Here is a 15,839-nt window from a genome sequence, read left to right as displayed (position 1 = left end):
CAGGATCCTGGAATCATGACCTGAGCCGAAGGCAGACATTTAACCAACTGAAGCACCCAGGCGTCCCCTTTCATTTTTTAAAATATTTTCTTTTTTTCTTAAATTTGTTTGTTTGTTTACTTTTAAGTAATCTCGACCCCCAATGTGTGGCTTGAACTCAGGACTTCAAGATCGAGAGTTGCATGCTCTGCCGACTGAGCCAGGCAGGCAACCCCTTCACTGTATATTTTTCTTTGTTTTTCAGTGTATATTTCTCAAGTATAAGCACACTCTTCCACATAACCACAGTACCACCTTCAAAATCAGGAAATTATTATTGATCCAATATTACCACATAGTTCCCAAATCCCATTCAAAGTTTCCAATGAAGTCCTTTAAAGTTCCAGCATCCATTCCCGATCACACTTTGTATTTTTCTACTCCCAGTGTCATTCACGCTGCAATAGTTCGTCAATCTTTGTCTTTCATGACCTTGATACTTTTGAAGAGTATAAGCTAGTTATTTTGTAGAAAGTTCCTCAATTTGCATTTGTCTAATGTTTTGTCAGGATTTGTGCATTTGGAACAGGAACTGCAGAAGTGATAACGTGTTCTCAGTGCAGATGCAAGGAAGAATAGAATGTTGATTTCTTCCATTACTGAGTATGCTAGCCTGGTTAAAATGGTGTTTGCCAGGATGCCTGAGTGGCTCAGTCAGTTAAGTGTCTGCCTTTGACTCAGGTCACGATCCTAGGGTCCTGGGATCGAATCCTGCATCCGGCTCCTTGCTTAACAGGGAGCCTGCTTCTCTCTCTGCCTGCCATTTCCCCTGCTTGTGCTCACATGCTCTCTCTCTCTCTGACAAATAAGTAAAATCTTTAAAAATAATAAATAAAATAAAATGGTGTCTGCCAGGTCTCCAGCCTGAGATAGTATGTTGTACTTGTCAATAGTGCTTTATGGGAAAATACTTTGAATTAAATATCTGGTTCCTCAACAAACCTTCACCCACTAGGTTTATTAACCATTGATGACACTTGACTGAATCAATGTTTTGTTTTGTTTTAATTTTGTTGTTGTTGTTGTGATTACTTTGGCAAAGAGAGTTTTATTTTTACTTACAAGAATTCTGCAGGAGGACGGCTGCTGGCTTTGGCTTGGTCAAATGATGACTCTGAGAGTCTCTTGGCCTTTTCCTCATGGTAGTGAGATGGCTGCTGTGGTTCCAGGCATCACATCCTCAATCAAGGCAGGAAGAAGGGAGTGGCATGGAGGTGTTAGCCATGGCTGTCTCTCTCTTTTTTTTTTATCAGATAATGGTTGCCAAAAGATGATTTTTTTCCTTTTATACTGGCTCAACAAAATGTTCCAAGGTGGCTTTTTCTTGTATTTTTACCTGCCTCAGCTCTGGAAACAACCATTTCTCTAAGGAGCCCTGGTTTTAATGGGGAACAATATTTAAAAACCAAGATCTGGGTGCTAGGTGTGCTCACAGCTATCGTGTTATCAATTCTTACTTTCCTCATTCTAAATCATGTGTATGTACCTATATATAGACATTTATCTACCTATAATCTATCTGTCCATCCATCCATCACCCATCCATCTTTAAAACCATGAGTGCACACCAATGCCCCTAATTCTAAACCAACACCAAAGTTTATCCCAGACACTTCACGTTTCTAACTTCCTTCCCTGACTCCTGTGATCCTAAATGCATTTACTCATTTTTCCACTCCCCCCACCCCATGTGAAACCTAACTCCTAGATACACTCGTCAAAACTCAGTCCCAGGGGCGCCTGGGTGGCTCAGTCGGTTAAGCGGCTGCCTTCGGCTCGGGTCATGATCCCAGGGTCCTGGGATCGAGCCCCACGTCGGGCTCCCTGCTCAGTGGGGACTCTGCTTCTCCCTCTCCCTCTGCCTGCCTCTCTGCCTACTTGTGCTCTGTCAAATAAATAAATAAATAAAATCTTTAAAAAAACTCAGTCCCAGATACATACCTCCTACCGAATTCCACTCCCATTGGGCACATTGGTTGAAAGCTTGGCCCCAACTAAGGAGCTGAATCCATGCATTTTACTAAAAGAATAATCAGTCATTTTTGAAGGCCTCTCGGGAACCAACTCAAAATCTTGAAAATTACAAAATTCGGAAATTGACAAGAAAGAATTAAGTGTTTATGCTGACCTTTACAATCTGTACCTCAGGGTAACCATATTAGATGAAAGGAAACTTCTCTTTATAGATGTCTTCCAGAAATAAATGCAGAAAGCTAGATTTTGAATTTCATAACCCCTAATGGATTGTGAATCTAGGTGATGCTTTGCAGCAGCTGCAAACATCACAAATAAGAGACACGCTGACATCATCTGTCTCCTGGTGTGTGCACACACCACCTACAGAGCACTCAGCCCTAAATCTGATCAATCTCTAGATCTAACTATTCATTTACAGGAAATGCAGGGGACAAAGGCACATGGAAAATAACACCATGGTCCATAGAGACAAAAAGCAGATTGGTGGTTGCCAGGGACTGGAGAAGGGGAAATGGGGAGGAACTGCTTAATGGATATGAGATTTCTTTTTGGAGTGATGAAAAAAAATTCTGAATTACAGTGTGGTGTTTGCACAACCTTGTGCATGTACTAAAACCACTGGATGTACATTTTTAAATGAATGGGGTGCCTGGGTGGCTCAGTCAGTTGGGCGTCGGCCTTTGGCTCAGGTCATGATCCCAGGGTCCTGGGTTCCAGCCCCGTGTGGGGCTCCCTGCTCAGCTGGGAGCCTGCTTCTCCCTCTCCCTTTGCCCCTCCTCCTGCTTGTTCTCTCTCTCTCTCAAATAAATAAAATCTTTTAAAAAATCTCCTTAAAAAAAGAGAGCGCCTGGGTGGCTCAGTTGGTTAAGTGCCTGCCTTCGCCTCAGGTCATGATGCCGGGGTCCTGGGATCAAGCTCCGCATCAGGCTCCTTGCTCAGCAGGAAGCCTGCTTCTCCCTCTCCCTCTCCCTGCTGCTCTCCCCGCTTGTGCTCTGTCGAATCAATAAATAAAATCTTAAAAAAAAATATTTAGAGGGGGGGATATGTCCAGGATTTGCACACAGGAAGAGAATGGGGTGAAACCAGATTGGTTGAAGTTGGGTAGTGGGCTTATGGGAGTTAGACTATTCTCTCCACTTTTATTTTTTAAAGATTTTATTTATTTGAGAGACAGAGAACACAAGTGGCAGGGGCAGGAGCAGTGGGAGAGAGAGAAGCAGACTCCTCGCGGAGCAGGGAGCCCAGCCTGGGGCTCGATCCCAGGACCCTGAGACCATGACCTGAGCCGAAGGCAGACGCTTAACCGACTGAGCCACCCCGGCGCCCCTCTCTCCAATTTTAAATGATATAATTCATTTAGGTTAACACAGTTTGTGGAAAAATTAAACACAGAGTTACCCTATAACCCAGCGATTCCATTTCTGGCTATCTACCCAAAAGAGCTGAAAGCAGGGACCTGAACACCTCTATCTGTACACCCGTGCTCGCAGCAGCATGCTCCACAATGGCCAACAAGTGGAAGCAACCCAAATATCCATCGATGGATGAATGGATAAGCAAGGAGCGGACTATCCATACAACGGGTTATCATTCAGCCTTTTATTAAAAAGGAACTTCTAACACCTGCTACAACGTGGATGAACCTTGAAGACATTATACTAAGTGAAATAAGCCAGTCACAAAAGAACAAATACTGTAGGATTCCACTTAGAGGTCCCTAGAGGAGTCAAATGCACAGACAGGAAGTAGATGATGGGAGCCAGGGATGGGGCAGGGGGTGGGGAGATGGTGCTTCACGGGGACAGTGTCTCAGTTTTGCAAGATGAAGAGTTCTGGAGACGGACGGTGGGGATGGTTGCTCAACACTGAATATACTTAATGCCACTGAGCTGTACACAGAATAGTGGTCAAGATGGCCAATTTAATGTTGTGTATTTTATCACCATTGAAAAAAAAACAGACTTAAGAACAGTGCCTGGCACTGAGTGAACATGCTGGGCTTACTACATCACTGAAATCAGAGTAACTGAAACAGCATCGCTGGACTGTAACCCCCAAGGGGACAATGTCATCTCAGTCTCGTTCCCTGGCATGTGCCTCGGGCCCGGCCAATCCACGGAGGCTCAGGAGAGATCTGATCTTTGGACTGCCTGAAACCTTGCAGGGTGCCTCATTACTTCACCCAGCCTGCCTAAGCCTCTGCCCACCCTCTGTCCTCCCCATGCCCACCCTGCCCAAATCCAGATTCGGCACCCCCAGGGTCTGAGTGAATGGCCCCTGGAGTGTTTGTGGCCCCACCAGATCCCCCGCTGTCCTACTGCTGGCCTTGGCTCAGGATGCCCCCTGGCCTGGAGCACACACCCTGCCTCACTCCAACTCCCCTATGGGAACAGCCCCCTGTGGCTCAGGACTCTTCTGGAAAGACTGCCTGGGTTTGCCCAGCTCTCCAGGCAGGGTGGCCAAAGCCTGACATTGGGAGACATAGACCCCCATCTCTGGTGGCTCTTCAAGGGGTCAAGGGCATAAGTGGCTTCAGCGAGAGGGTAGAGCTTCTAGAACAGCTGCAGGCACTCAGGTGAGAGAGGAGTTACTGGGTCACATGGTCAGGGCAGGGATGGGGGTGGGAGGGATCCACACAGGCCTGGGAGGGGAGGGGGACAGCAACACTTCCACCATAGTGGCAAATGGCCCTCAGGCCAGCTCTGCCTACACGGACCAGGGGAGAAGCTGGATCCTGGGGAGAGGCAGAGGAACTCCAGGCCGCCTGCCTCCCCTCTGTCACCAGCGTCCTCCCATTGGGCCCTCCTTAAAGGGCAGCCTGGCATGGGGAGAGCTGGGGTGGCGCCGGTATCACCAACATCCCCTGGTCGCGCCCCTCTTGCTTGTCCTTGACGGGACCCCAGGGGAGGCCGCGGCCGTGGGCAGCAGATGGAAGCGAGGACAGTCCAACCCCAGGGCTGGGAATGGGGAGCAGCGGGCACAGGTCAGCCCCTGCCAGGAGGCACCCTCAGCTCCTGGGCCGAGAAGTTGAATAACATCCCCCAGCCACAGGGGCAGCTTGGAGAGGGCACCCACCCCTCCCCCGCAGGCCAAGGCCCCTGTGGTCAGCTCGCGGGCCTCCGCACTGTCCCGGGTGGCGCTTGGACCTGCTCTTCTAGCTCCCTGCGGGGCTGAGCCGGGCCGACGCAGCCCGCAGCGGGACGTGTGCCTCGGGAAGCCCTGGCCCAGCCGTGGCCGCCTGGCGGAGAGAATGAAGACAAAGGCGCAGCGGCAGGTTTCTGTACAGGAAGTCGGATTATACATTTTAGTAACGGGCGGAAGAAATGAGGCATCGGGGCAACAGTGCGGGGGCCACAGGGAGAATAAGAGGTCGAGAGCTGGGGTTTGGCGTCAATCTTACAAAGTGTATAAAGAATCTGTGTTTCTCTACAATAACAAAAAAACCAAAGGCTACAAGAGCAGTTGTATATACAAAACACGGAGATATTGCTTCACTTGCAAACAGGTTCCTGACCAGACGGGAGACAAGACACAGAGGGGCCCAAGGGGCTGGAGAGCGCGCTGCGTGCAAAAGGAGGGTGAGGGGGGAGAGGGCTCTTGTCCCAGCATAAATCTACAGGCAGGAGCTGGAGTCGCGCACGCACAGGAGAGGTCGAAGGCGTGTGCCGCTGCTGGCTGTGCGTGGGGGAGCAAGGGGGCCGGGAGCCAAGAGTGTCCGCCTGCCCCGGCCCCCTGGCGCCTTGCTCTTCGAGCATCAGCTCGGAAGGGGGTTCTGGGTGCGGATTGGGGGCGGAGGGGGGGGTCAGTGGGGCCAACTGGCCACAGAGGGAGGGAGGCGATCGCTCCCTGGAGTCTGCCGGGGAAAACTGGAGAAGCCCGCTCGGCACGCCCCTCCTCCTCGCCTCTGGCCGGCCCTGTCCAGCCTGCCACCCTCCCTGGCCCGCCGAGATGCACCCTGGGACCCGAGAAGAGGAGGCGCGGCGACCCGGGCGTCTGGTCCGGTTTTCCTCGAGCCGGGACAGCAGTTGCCACTCGACGACTCCTGTTCTTCCTGTTCTTCCGGGGCCGCGGCCAGCCATGCGGAGCTCGGTGGGAGGGACGGAGAGGGCGGGGCAGGGGAGCGCAGCGCGGGGCGGGGCGGGCGGAGGACGGGGACGCGCACGTGCACGCGCACGCGGGCGGGCCGCGGGGCGCTCACAGGTTCTGGCAGCACTGCAGCTTGTTGGGTTTCTGTCCGTCGGTGGTGGGCGGCACGCTGATGTCCACCACGTTGTTGCCGGGGGACTCATCGTGGGCTGCGCGGTCTGCGATCTGCTTCTGTGACACGATGCGGTAGATCTCTGCGGGTGGGGGAATGCGGGGTGACACATCTGGACCTCAGTGCCCTCTGGGGAGCTCCCCCCCAGGCTGAGCCCAAGACCCCTCTTAAAGGCCCCCCCTCTGTGCCCCGTGTGTCCCCCCATCATGTCGGGGGAAAAGACAGCAGGGGCTGGGCTCCTGGAGGCTCCCACCCGGTCACCAAGTGCTGGCTGGGTGCTCAGCGAGGCCGGGACCCACGTCTGGTCACAGAGCTAACCCCCCCAGCCCCGCCTCTTCTCCTGTAAGATCAGAGGCCCCTCCTCCTCAGAATAAACGCCCAGGAGCCCAGGGGCCCTGGGCCCCCGCCGCTGACCCAGCTGGCTGTTCTGGGGTGCGGCCACGGCAGAGGGGGGTCTCTGTGTCCTCAGGATCTGGCCTGATCCCAGGAAGCACACCGTGTCTGTCCTCATGTCCAGACCGGCTTGCAGGTTTCAAGAATAAAGCTTCAGGGACTGTGTTCTGGAGCAGGCAACCGGGGTGGACCGTGCCCTTCCCAGGCCCACCCACAGTGGGCATGTTGGGGTTACTGTGGCCCCAGCCAGGCCCAGTGACCACCTGTGAGGATGTTCTTGAAAGCTTCCTCGACGTTGGTGGAATCCAAGGCTGAGGTCTCAATGAAAGACAAGTTGTTCTTTTCTGGAACAAAAAGAATATTGCTCAGGTGAGCAGTGGGGGTGGGGGGGAGGGCTACCCTGCATCCTCCCAGGGACCCTGCTTGCTTCCCACTTGCCTGGCCCAAGAAATGAATGGTGGGAGCCAAAGAGACAGGACTGAGATGCCCACACCTCAGGAAAGGGAAGCTGGCAGGGGTCTGCCTTCCAGATGGTTCTCTGATGCCTCAGTCACAGTCCCACTTTCAGGAATGTGGCCCCCGGGGGAGGCCCGGGCATGCGGCCCCGTGTGACACCCACACCACCCCTCCCCCCACCCAGCCACACCTGCTCCGGCCCCGCACGACTCACCTGCAAAGGCACGAGCCTCATCAGTGGGCACGGCCCGCAGGTGGCGCAGGTCGCTCTTGTTGCCCACCAGCATGATGACGATGTTGCTGTCGGCGTGGTCCCGCAGTTCCTTCAGCCAGCGCTCCACGTTCTCGTAGGTCAGGTGCTTGGCGATGTCATACACGAGCAGCGCGCCCACTGCGCCACGGTAGTACCTATGGGGGCAGTGTGTGAGCTACCCACAGGGGCCTCCCAGGCTCGGTGGGCAGCAGCTCCTTGGCCCCCACACATGGGGCAGGAGGCACAGAGCCTGCCCGAAGGGTGGCCACTGGGGCCTCGAGGGTGGGGTGTGTGTCCCCCAAGTTCTGGCTCTGCTCCCCAGGTTCATCTCTGGACTATGGGGCCAGAGTAAGGAGTTTGGGACCTGGGGTCAGCAGACCCTCACGGGGTCAGTCACAAAAGGGAAGGAAAGGGCCGCTGCTGGGCAAAAGCCCTGATGCCCACCATGGCTTGGCCAGTCTGACCACCAAGGCGACTGACAGACACCCATCCACCCCGAGGGATTAGGGACATGAGAAGGTGGCCAGGCATCAGTGGAGGGAGTCCCGAGGGCGCAAGTGACTGACTCAAAGTGGCGGGACGCTGGGAGGGTCTAGGGAGAGACAGCCCCAGTGGGTCCTGGTAGCGGGGGACCACAGGGAGGCGAGGGATGCCAGGCCTATGTGGGAGGACAGGGCGAGGGTGGGACAGGGTCTGAGCTGAAGCGCAGAGGGAAGCTGAGGGAAGACAGGCAGGGCAGGCGAGGAGGCAGGGCTGGGGAGCGGGCAGAGGGGCCAAAGCCAGTCCGGGGTAACAGCCTTCACGGTGCAGCCAGCTTCGGTGAAACCACAGTGCCTCAAGGGACAGGGACTCAAGGGCTCAGAGGAACCGTAGGACATGTCTACCCTAAGGTCACAGCATGGCCAGGACTGGGCACTGGTCTTCCCAACGGTCCCATAGCTCCTGGAGGTCCTGTTCCTCCATCCTGGGCCAAGGAGCTGCTGCCCCTCTTCTCCTGCCCACCTCCTGCCCATCCTTCTGGGCCCACCGGCCCCACACCCATGGCTTCCTGCATCGCCCCAGCCCCGTCACTCACGCGGAGGTGATGGCACGGTAGCGCTCCTGGCCGGCGGTGTCCCAGATCTGCGCCTTGATGGTCTTGCCGTCCACCTGGATGCTGCGGGTGGCAAACTCCACGCCGATGGTGCTCTTGCTCTCCAGGTTGAACTCGTTGCGGGTGAAGCGTGATAGCAGGTTGCTCTTCCCCACACCCGAGTCCCCAATAAGCACCACTTTGGGGGCAGGAGGGAGACAGGTGAGACTCTGCAGGCTGGCCTCCCCGAGCCAAGGCCCATATACCACCCACGCCCACCTGCAGGACCGCCAGCGGCACCCTGGGGGCTGCACAAACTTGAAAGCCACCGTCAGAGCAGTGGGGCTGTCCTGGAGCCCAAGGCTCCACATTTGCTGGTGCAGAGCAAGCACAGGCTCAGGGCTTCGGGAAATCCAGCCGCTGTGGACAGCGCAACACCCCGCTGTCTCCGGTCCTTCAGAGCAGGGCTGCCCTAGTGCCGATGTATGCACCCAGACATCCCGGCGGGTAGGCAGAGTGGGGATCTATCAACCCCTGAACCTCCCCTGCAGCCTGGACGCCAAGAAAGCTTCAGGGCTGGGCCACCTTGGGCGAGTCATTTAACCTCTCCGGGCTGCCTTTTCTGCAGAAGGGGGACTCGAGGAGAAAAGGCAGGATCAGAACTCCACTAGCATCTAGCATGCAAAGGCAGGCAGGGAACAGTTATTGCTAGGTTCCTACCTACAAGGGTCTGTCTCTGGAGCTCTAAGTCAGGAAATGAGAAGCCTCCCCCCCACGCCCACCCGCTGCTTCCTCATGGAGGGTTGCCGCAAGCAAACCCACATTCAGCCCCGGCATCCATCGTCAGAGCTGGCTCATGCGGAACAGGAATGTGCCCTCTAGATGCATCTGCAAAGGCACAGAGCCTGCCACCCCAACGCCCCCAGAGTCAGCCCTTCCTGCAGAGACATCCAGAGCACAGAGTCCGCCTGAGCAGGGCAGGACAGGCCCCTCCAGTCTCTCCCTGTATTCCTCTGCCCCAGCCAGAGAAGCACTGCCTCTAGGGGCCAAGGTGCCCCAGGCTCTGTGGCAGGGCCACGTGAGCTGGTCCAGGAGGAGTGTGAGCCCAAGATGCTGTCCTTAGACCCAGGGCACACTGGAGTCTCACGTCTGTGTCTGCACAGTGTGTGAGCTGCCCATGTACGCGTGGGTATATGTGCAGCAGAGAAGAAACAACACATGGCTATCTGACCAGACACCCCAGGCAGAAGCCACATGGACCCCCACGTGTGGGCCTCGGGCTCTGGCACCCAAGGGTGGGTCTGTCCAGTGGAAAGCCACAGGGGCTGTAGGTTTGCTCACCCACCGCCCCAGTTAAGTTTTTCCTTGATGGAAAGTTGTATATGTGCATGGCCAAATTCCCGCGGCTTCTGACCACCTTCACTCCCCCCCCCACGGGGCCACAACACTGGCACCTCTCCTGGGGTCCTTTGTGGTTACTCTCATAGCCAACCACCAGGCTGTTCTCCTGGAGGCCACCAGAGGGCGCCCGTGAGCACCTGAATGGCTCCCACCACTGCTCTGCCCACAGCCCTCCAGGGCTCCCACCTCCCAGAGGCAAAAGTCCAAATCCTCCCAGAGGCCCACAGAGCCTTGCACTACCTGCCCCATGCCCTCCCTGCCCTCCCTCTCTCCCCCTCACCCACTCTGCTCCAGCCACAGGGGCCTCCTCGCTGGAACTCAGAGCTAAACAGGGACATGCTGCCTGGACATTCTTGCCCAAGTACCTGCCTGGTGTCTGCCCTCCCCTCCTTGGTGTGGTCCCTCAGATGGCACTTGATTGAGGAGGCTGGCCCTCACTGCCATCCTCTTAAAAGCCCACTCCCCTCCCTGCCTGCCTTTCCTCCACAGCTCCCCCCACCCAGGTTACCATCCTCAGGCCAGCGGAGGAAGGGGCAGATAAGGCAGCCCCCAGAAGACCAAGAATAAGAAGAATGTTTAATGAGTCTGTCCTAAGAAAGCCCTCGATGTGCACCACCTCACACAAGTCTCATGTAACCTTTACAAGAGGAAGCGGGAGAATGCCGAGCCCAAGGCACCGTGAGCATGTGCCTGTTTGCAGGCCTGCTCCTACCTCCCAACCTTGCTCACCACACTGACTTGCCCAGGGCCACCTGGCTGGAAAGTCGTTCGTCAGGATTTGAAGCCACGTCTCCTGCATCCGGAGCTAAGCTCAGGGATCTGGGTCCAGCCTCCTCCTCTCCCACCATTTGGGGCATCCTGACCCTCGGAGTAGTAGGTAAACTCCTGCTCATCCTTCAAAACCCCTCAAGTCAGGCCTCTCCTCTCCCCTCAAACCACCATGTGACCTGGCCTCCATGACCTGGGATAACAAGGCAGGTGTTCTCTTGACAACGTAGGTGCCCAACAGAAGACTGCGAGCCGACCTCGGAGAAGGTGGAAAGAGGTGGAGATGGACAAGGGCCTGTGGCTCTCACCCACGCTAACCACCCACACCCCCAACCCCTCACCTCCTTCCCACATGGCCATGGGGACCTGGCCAAGGCTGGAGAGGCTGGCTCATGATGCGTATGCCCTTGGGAATGGAACAGGAAACGAGCAGGAGGGTCCCTTCTGGGCTCTGCCCTGTATGGCCACCCCCATCCCCTCCCTCCCTTGCCAGCCTTGGTCCCATCAACTCTGCCCTGGCCTAGCCAACAATCTCCTCAGCACCTCGGGCCAGGCCCAGCCCTGAAAACTTTGTGACTGCGTTCTCAGGACCATCCCAGGAGCAAATGTTCATATTATCCCTCGCCTTGTACAGCTGGTGGCCACTCGGCCCAGAGTGACCAAGTTCCTGGCCCAGGGTCACCCAGTGAGAAAGCGGAGGCCCGAACAAGATGAGAGCCCCCGGCCACTGTGCAGATGAACAGCGGGCCCGCCGCTGGCCCACGGTGCCTGATGCAGGAAGGTGGCCAGTGGGGCAGTGGCCAGGCTGGCCCCATGTGCGGGCTAGGAATGAGAACAGCATTGTCCAAGGCACAAGTGATCTGTTGTCTTGGGGAAATAAAGGGCCCTTGAGGACACAGCCCCTAGAATTTCCACAGAAGTCGGTGGCATCACTGGCTGGGAAACGGCCCCCCCGGACATGCCACTTGGCTGGCAGAGCAGGCAAGCCCAGTTGGCGAAAACAAAGAGCTGGCACCTCTTGAAGCCCTGGGTCCTCCGACCTGCCCCATGACAGTGTGGCAGCCCTGGAGCCTGCACACTGACACTCAGGTAGACTATGGCCGTTTGGGGGTGGGGGCTGGCTCCCCTACTCCAGGCAGAGCAGGCCCCTGCTTCCCCCACCCCAGGAAGCCAGCCCTGACCATCCCAGGCCCCAGAGACTAGCACTTGAGGGCAATCCTGCCACAGTTATATGCCGGGGAATCAGAGCGGAGGACAGATCGGGGCCCAAAGCCAGGGCACAGACAAGGCCACCATGGGCCAATGGGGGAAGATGGCGTGCTCAGGTCCTTACCAGGGGTTCTGGTGGGGGCCCTGCCCAGGTGGAGAGCAAGGAGGCTACCTCAGGAGCACTCAGCAGAGGAGGGTGAGCATGGGGCTCGCCTGTTCCCTGGGCGCTGGCTGCTACTCTCTCCTCGCCCCCTTTCCCAAAAGGACTCATGAATGGCACAGGGGTGGACAAAGCCCAGGGGACAAGGTCCTGGGCTACCACAGCAGCTTCCCACTTCAACCCACATCCTCAGAGGCCAGGTGAGTGGCCGGGGGGGGGGCTCCAGGAAGTCCTTGCTGGCCCTTGGGGACATAGCTGCTCCCACTGTGGATCCTGCAGCCTGGTCCAAGCCAAGAGAGGTCAGGGCTGCCCCCAGGGGCTGAATATGCAGGTTGGGAAAATGGCCCATAGCTGTCAGGATAAAACATTAGCAGGCTGAACACGAGGATCTATAATTAGGTGCAAATAAACAACCTTACTCCTAGGGGAAAGGGGAAAGCGCAGTGAGGAAAATAAACAGCACAAGGGGAAAACACCCAGGGAGATCTGCTGGTCTTGGTCTTGGGAGGTCAGGGGAGCCACTGTGTGATGTGGTAGCGAAACCAACCAAGGCCGTGGCGGGAAGGCTAAGCAGGGGGCAGTAAGTGTCCCAAGTGAGAAGTGTGGCGCCTCTGTGCCAAGGGAAGGGCCAGAAGGTGACTAAAGCCTGGGGGAGGCTGAGTACGGGGTTGGGGGCAGGACTATCACTGCCCCTCCCCTCCTGAAGGATCCCTCGGACCAGGCGACGGGGCTGGGGAGCCTCAAGGTAAGGAAGTTGGCCCCCGTCAACCCTTCTGGTGCAGTCGCACCTTGGGACATCTCTCCAATGACCGGATGTGACCCTCTGCAGGACACGGGGTCTCAGGAGGGTCCAGGGCATAGTATATTCATGCTTCTGTCTAACGCTGTCTACCCATGGCAAGAGGTGTCACAGTGGTGTCTTGCCTGCCTGCTGGCTTCTTTCCTTCCTTCTTTATGTGCCAGACCCACAGTTTCCTTCTACCGTTGGGAGTGAAAAACTGAGTGGATTTTAAGAGAAATATGCAGAGATAATAGGGAGACCTCCAACAAGACACACGTGTGAACGTGAGGTCTCAGAGGCCCGCAGTTTGGGAAATACTGACCTTGTGGGTTCAACTTTCAATTCTAACCCTGAACGACTCAGAAAAGTAGGCTGGTGGGGGAGGGCAGCGGGGCAGGCAGCCCCCACCCATACCCCTGCCCTGTGCCAGTTGCCACGGAAGCCAGATCTGGGCTTCCAGGAAGAGGACTCTGGAGATGAGTCCCGGGAAGCACACAGCTGCTCCATTGCCCCTTACCCAGTAACTGGACTTCTGGGAACATACTTCAAGGAAATAACCCAAAGGGCAAAAGATGACTAGTGCAAACACTCGAGCTGGGTTATTTATAACAGCAAGCGGCTGAAAATAACAAGTAGGCAATGGCCCCAGAAGCCTGGAGGTTGACGACTGGGGTTAAGGCCCGCTGCCCTGCAACCAGGACCGGGGGAGCAGAGGCCTCAGGGCCCCAGCCACAGCAGGATGGAGTCCCGTCCACCTGTGGCCAGTCCTTTTGGGGTACTGACAGAAGACCTTCCCCCGCCTCTAACGTGAAACCCCAGGGCACAGTCGGCACCAGGACCTTGGCCTGATACCTGCCGACCACACAGCCTCACCTGCCAGTGACTTATGAGCCTGCACACAGCTCCCCGGGGCCCACGGTGCCATATGACAACTCTGGGCCTCTGTGTGGGCACTCCCCCAGCCCAGAAGCCTTTCACCACATGGATATCCCAGGTAGGGAGTGCTCCACCCCGCTCTCCACATCCCCAAGGTCCCCAGGCTTCCGGCCCCAACGTGTGGGATGATAACACAGACACAATGGCCAGTGATGGACACGGACCGCACTCCCGGAGATAGCCAGGCTTCCCCAACGAGGGGACGACGTCAACTGCTGGGGTGGGAGGCAGACCCTCACACTGCAGGCAGCAGGACAGAGGTGCCTCATGCGGGCCCAGGGTTAGCTATCAAGGGCAACCACTGTCAGCCAGGGAGCTCAAAACAGACAGCCCCGGGCCTGGCCAAAGCCCAGGTTGGCACAGAAGGCACTGTGAAGCCAGTGCCTTTTTTTTTTTTTTTTTAAGATTTTGTGTTTAAGTAATCTCTACACCCAAAGTGGGGCTCGAACTTACAACCCAGAGATCAAGAGTTGCATGCTAGACTGAGTCAGCCAGGCACCCCTAAAGCCAGTGACTTGTCAGTCCACAACCCCAGCGATATGGAGGGAGTCTCCCCAGCTTGAGCGGCAGGGCGAGGGAGCTAGGCTAGCAGTGGCTGTCTGACCTGCCAAGGCCGCACTTGAGGCTCCTAGAACCCTCTGTCCCTTGGGCAGGAATGATCCTTTAGCAGGCTGGCCGAAGGCCAGCCCATCAGTGCCCATGTGTTGGGGGAGGTGGTCTGACAGGCTCAGTCCCACATAGACTCCTTAGGTGGTAAAGCCCAAAGCTGACCTGGGTTCAAATCCTGCTCCAACACTTTTCAAATGTGCCCTGTCTCTCTGGGTCTCAGTTTCCAGGTGCACAGAGAGAGGGCGGATACTATCGACGACCTCACAGGGTTGGGGTGAGCATTGCAATGAATTCGTGAAGTGCTGAGTGAAGGGCAGGTACTTTGGTGGTTCTATTGAGTTCTAAGAGTTCAAAGATGATAACTGGTGGTTACTGTTAACCACCAAGCCTGGGTCCAGCACACACAGTGCCCCGGCCAGGCGCCCCTTCCACGCAATTCTGGGTCAGCACCCCAATCCAGGGTCCCAAATCCAGGGTCCCCCACCACACGCCTCATCCCCTCGCGTCCTCTCCCTTCCCGGGCACCGCCCCCCAGACATGCCGCCGCCAATCAGGACCGGCTCCTCCCACTCCGTGAGAACACCACCCCCACCTGCCCAGAGCCAGCCCATTTCTTGGACACGCCCACTACGCCCTAGCCCCGCCTCCGGCGGCCCCGCCCCCACCACGAATGGAGGTTTCCACCCAGCCCGGCCCGCCAAATGCTGGGAAGGCCCCGCCCCCAGAGGCCCCGCCCCTAACGGCCTCTCCCACCGCTTGGGGCCCCACCCCCTCCGGGCCCCGGCCCCGCCTCGGCGCATCCAGGGCCCCCAGGCCTCTCTGGGACGGCCGCTCCGCACGGCCGTGCACTCCAGCCCAAAGGTGACCGAGCCCAAACTGCCCCGGCTTTCCCCGCTGCCTAAACCGCCGGGCCCCAAGTCCCGGGCTCCGGCCTGGGCCTAGCGGCCTGGAGCGCAGCCTCAACCCGCCTGCCCGCCGCCTTGCCGCCGTTCCCTCGCCCGTCTCTGTCCCACAGACCGCACCTTTGAATAGGTAGTCGTACTCGTCGTCCCTGGTCCCCATTGTCCTGGCGCTTCCGGCGGGATCGGCGACTCCGCAGCCCCACCACAAACACCCGACGGGGGCGGAGCCGGCGCCGCGCAGAGCGGCGGCTGGATGACCAATCAGAGGCGGGTGGCGTAGCGACCGGCACCCAGGGCAGCCAATCACAGGCGGAAGCAGAGGCTCAAGGGTGGGTGCCGCCTGGGATCCACCCTCCTCGCCTTCGGTCTCCTGGAGAAAGGCGGAAGGAATGCGGACCTTTCTGAAGTGACGGCCGCATCAGCCTATCAGAGGTGGGCCCTCGAAGGCGGGACGGAAGACTGTAAGAATGAAACAGATTGATGGAACGAGTAACCAATGAGAGGCTTGATTCAGACGGTCCGGAAGTACCGGAGGACCTGTCCGGGAAGGGAAATGGGGCTACGTCCAGGTGATGTTACGCTAGTTAACGTCCCGATGACGTCATAGATCAATGCGCGCGGCACT

At 57.1% G+C, this 15,839-nt stretch overlaps 1 protein-coding gene across 1 annotated transcript; it reads right to left on the bottom strand.

Moving 5' to 3' along the window:
* Positions 1–3,600: 3,600 nt before the first annotated feature.
* On the bottom strand, positions 3,601–15,463 carry RAB11B (RAB11B, member RAS oncogene family). Its single transcript, XM_028093144.2, has 5 exons — positions 15,335–15,463; positions 8,452–8,647; positions 7,338–7,531; positions 6,931–7,011; positions 3,601–6,356 (listed from the first exon to the last, which is right to left on the bottom strand). Exons 1-5 carry the CDS (start codon positions 15,372–15,374, stop codon positions 6,211–6,213), a joined length of 657 nt encoding a protein of 218 aa, XP_027948945.1. The 5' UTR covers positions 15,375–15,463; the 3' UTR covers positions 3,601–6,210.
* Positions 15,464–15,839: the final 376 nt, after the last annotated feature.

The sequence above is a fragment of the Eumetopias jubatus genome, unplaced genomic scaffold, assembly GCF_037043125.1.
Source record: "Eumetopias jubatus isolate StellerSeaLion01/CBP00866 unplaced genomic scaffold, mEumJub1_p1.0 scaffold_1, whole genome shotgun sequence".
In the NCBI taxonomy this organism is placed as follows: domain Eukaryota; kingdom Metazoa; phylum Chordata; class Mammalia; order Carnivora; family Otariidae; genus Eumetopias; species Eumetopias jubatus.
Note: the sequence above shows the minus strand (reverse complement) of the source record. Positions and strands in the feature narration are given on the sequence as shown.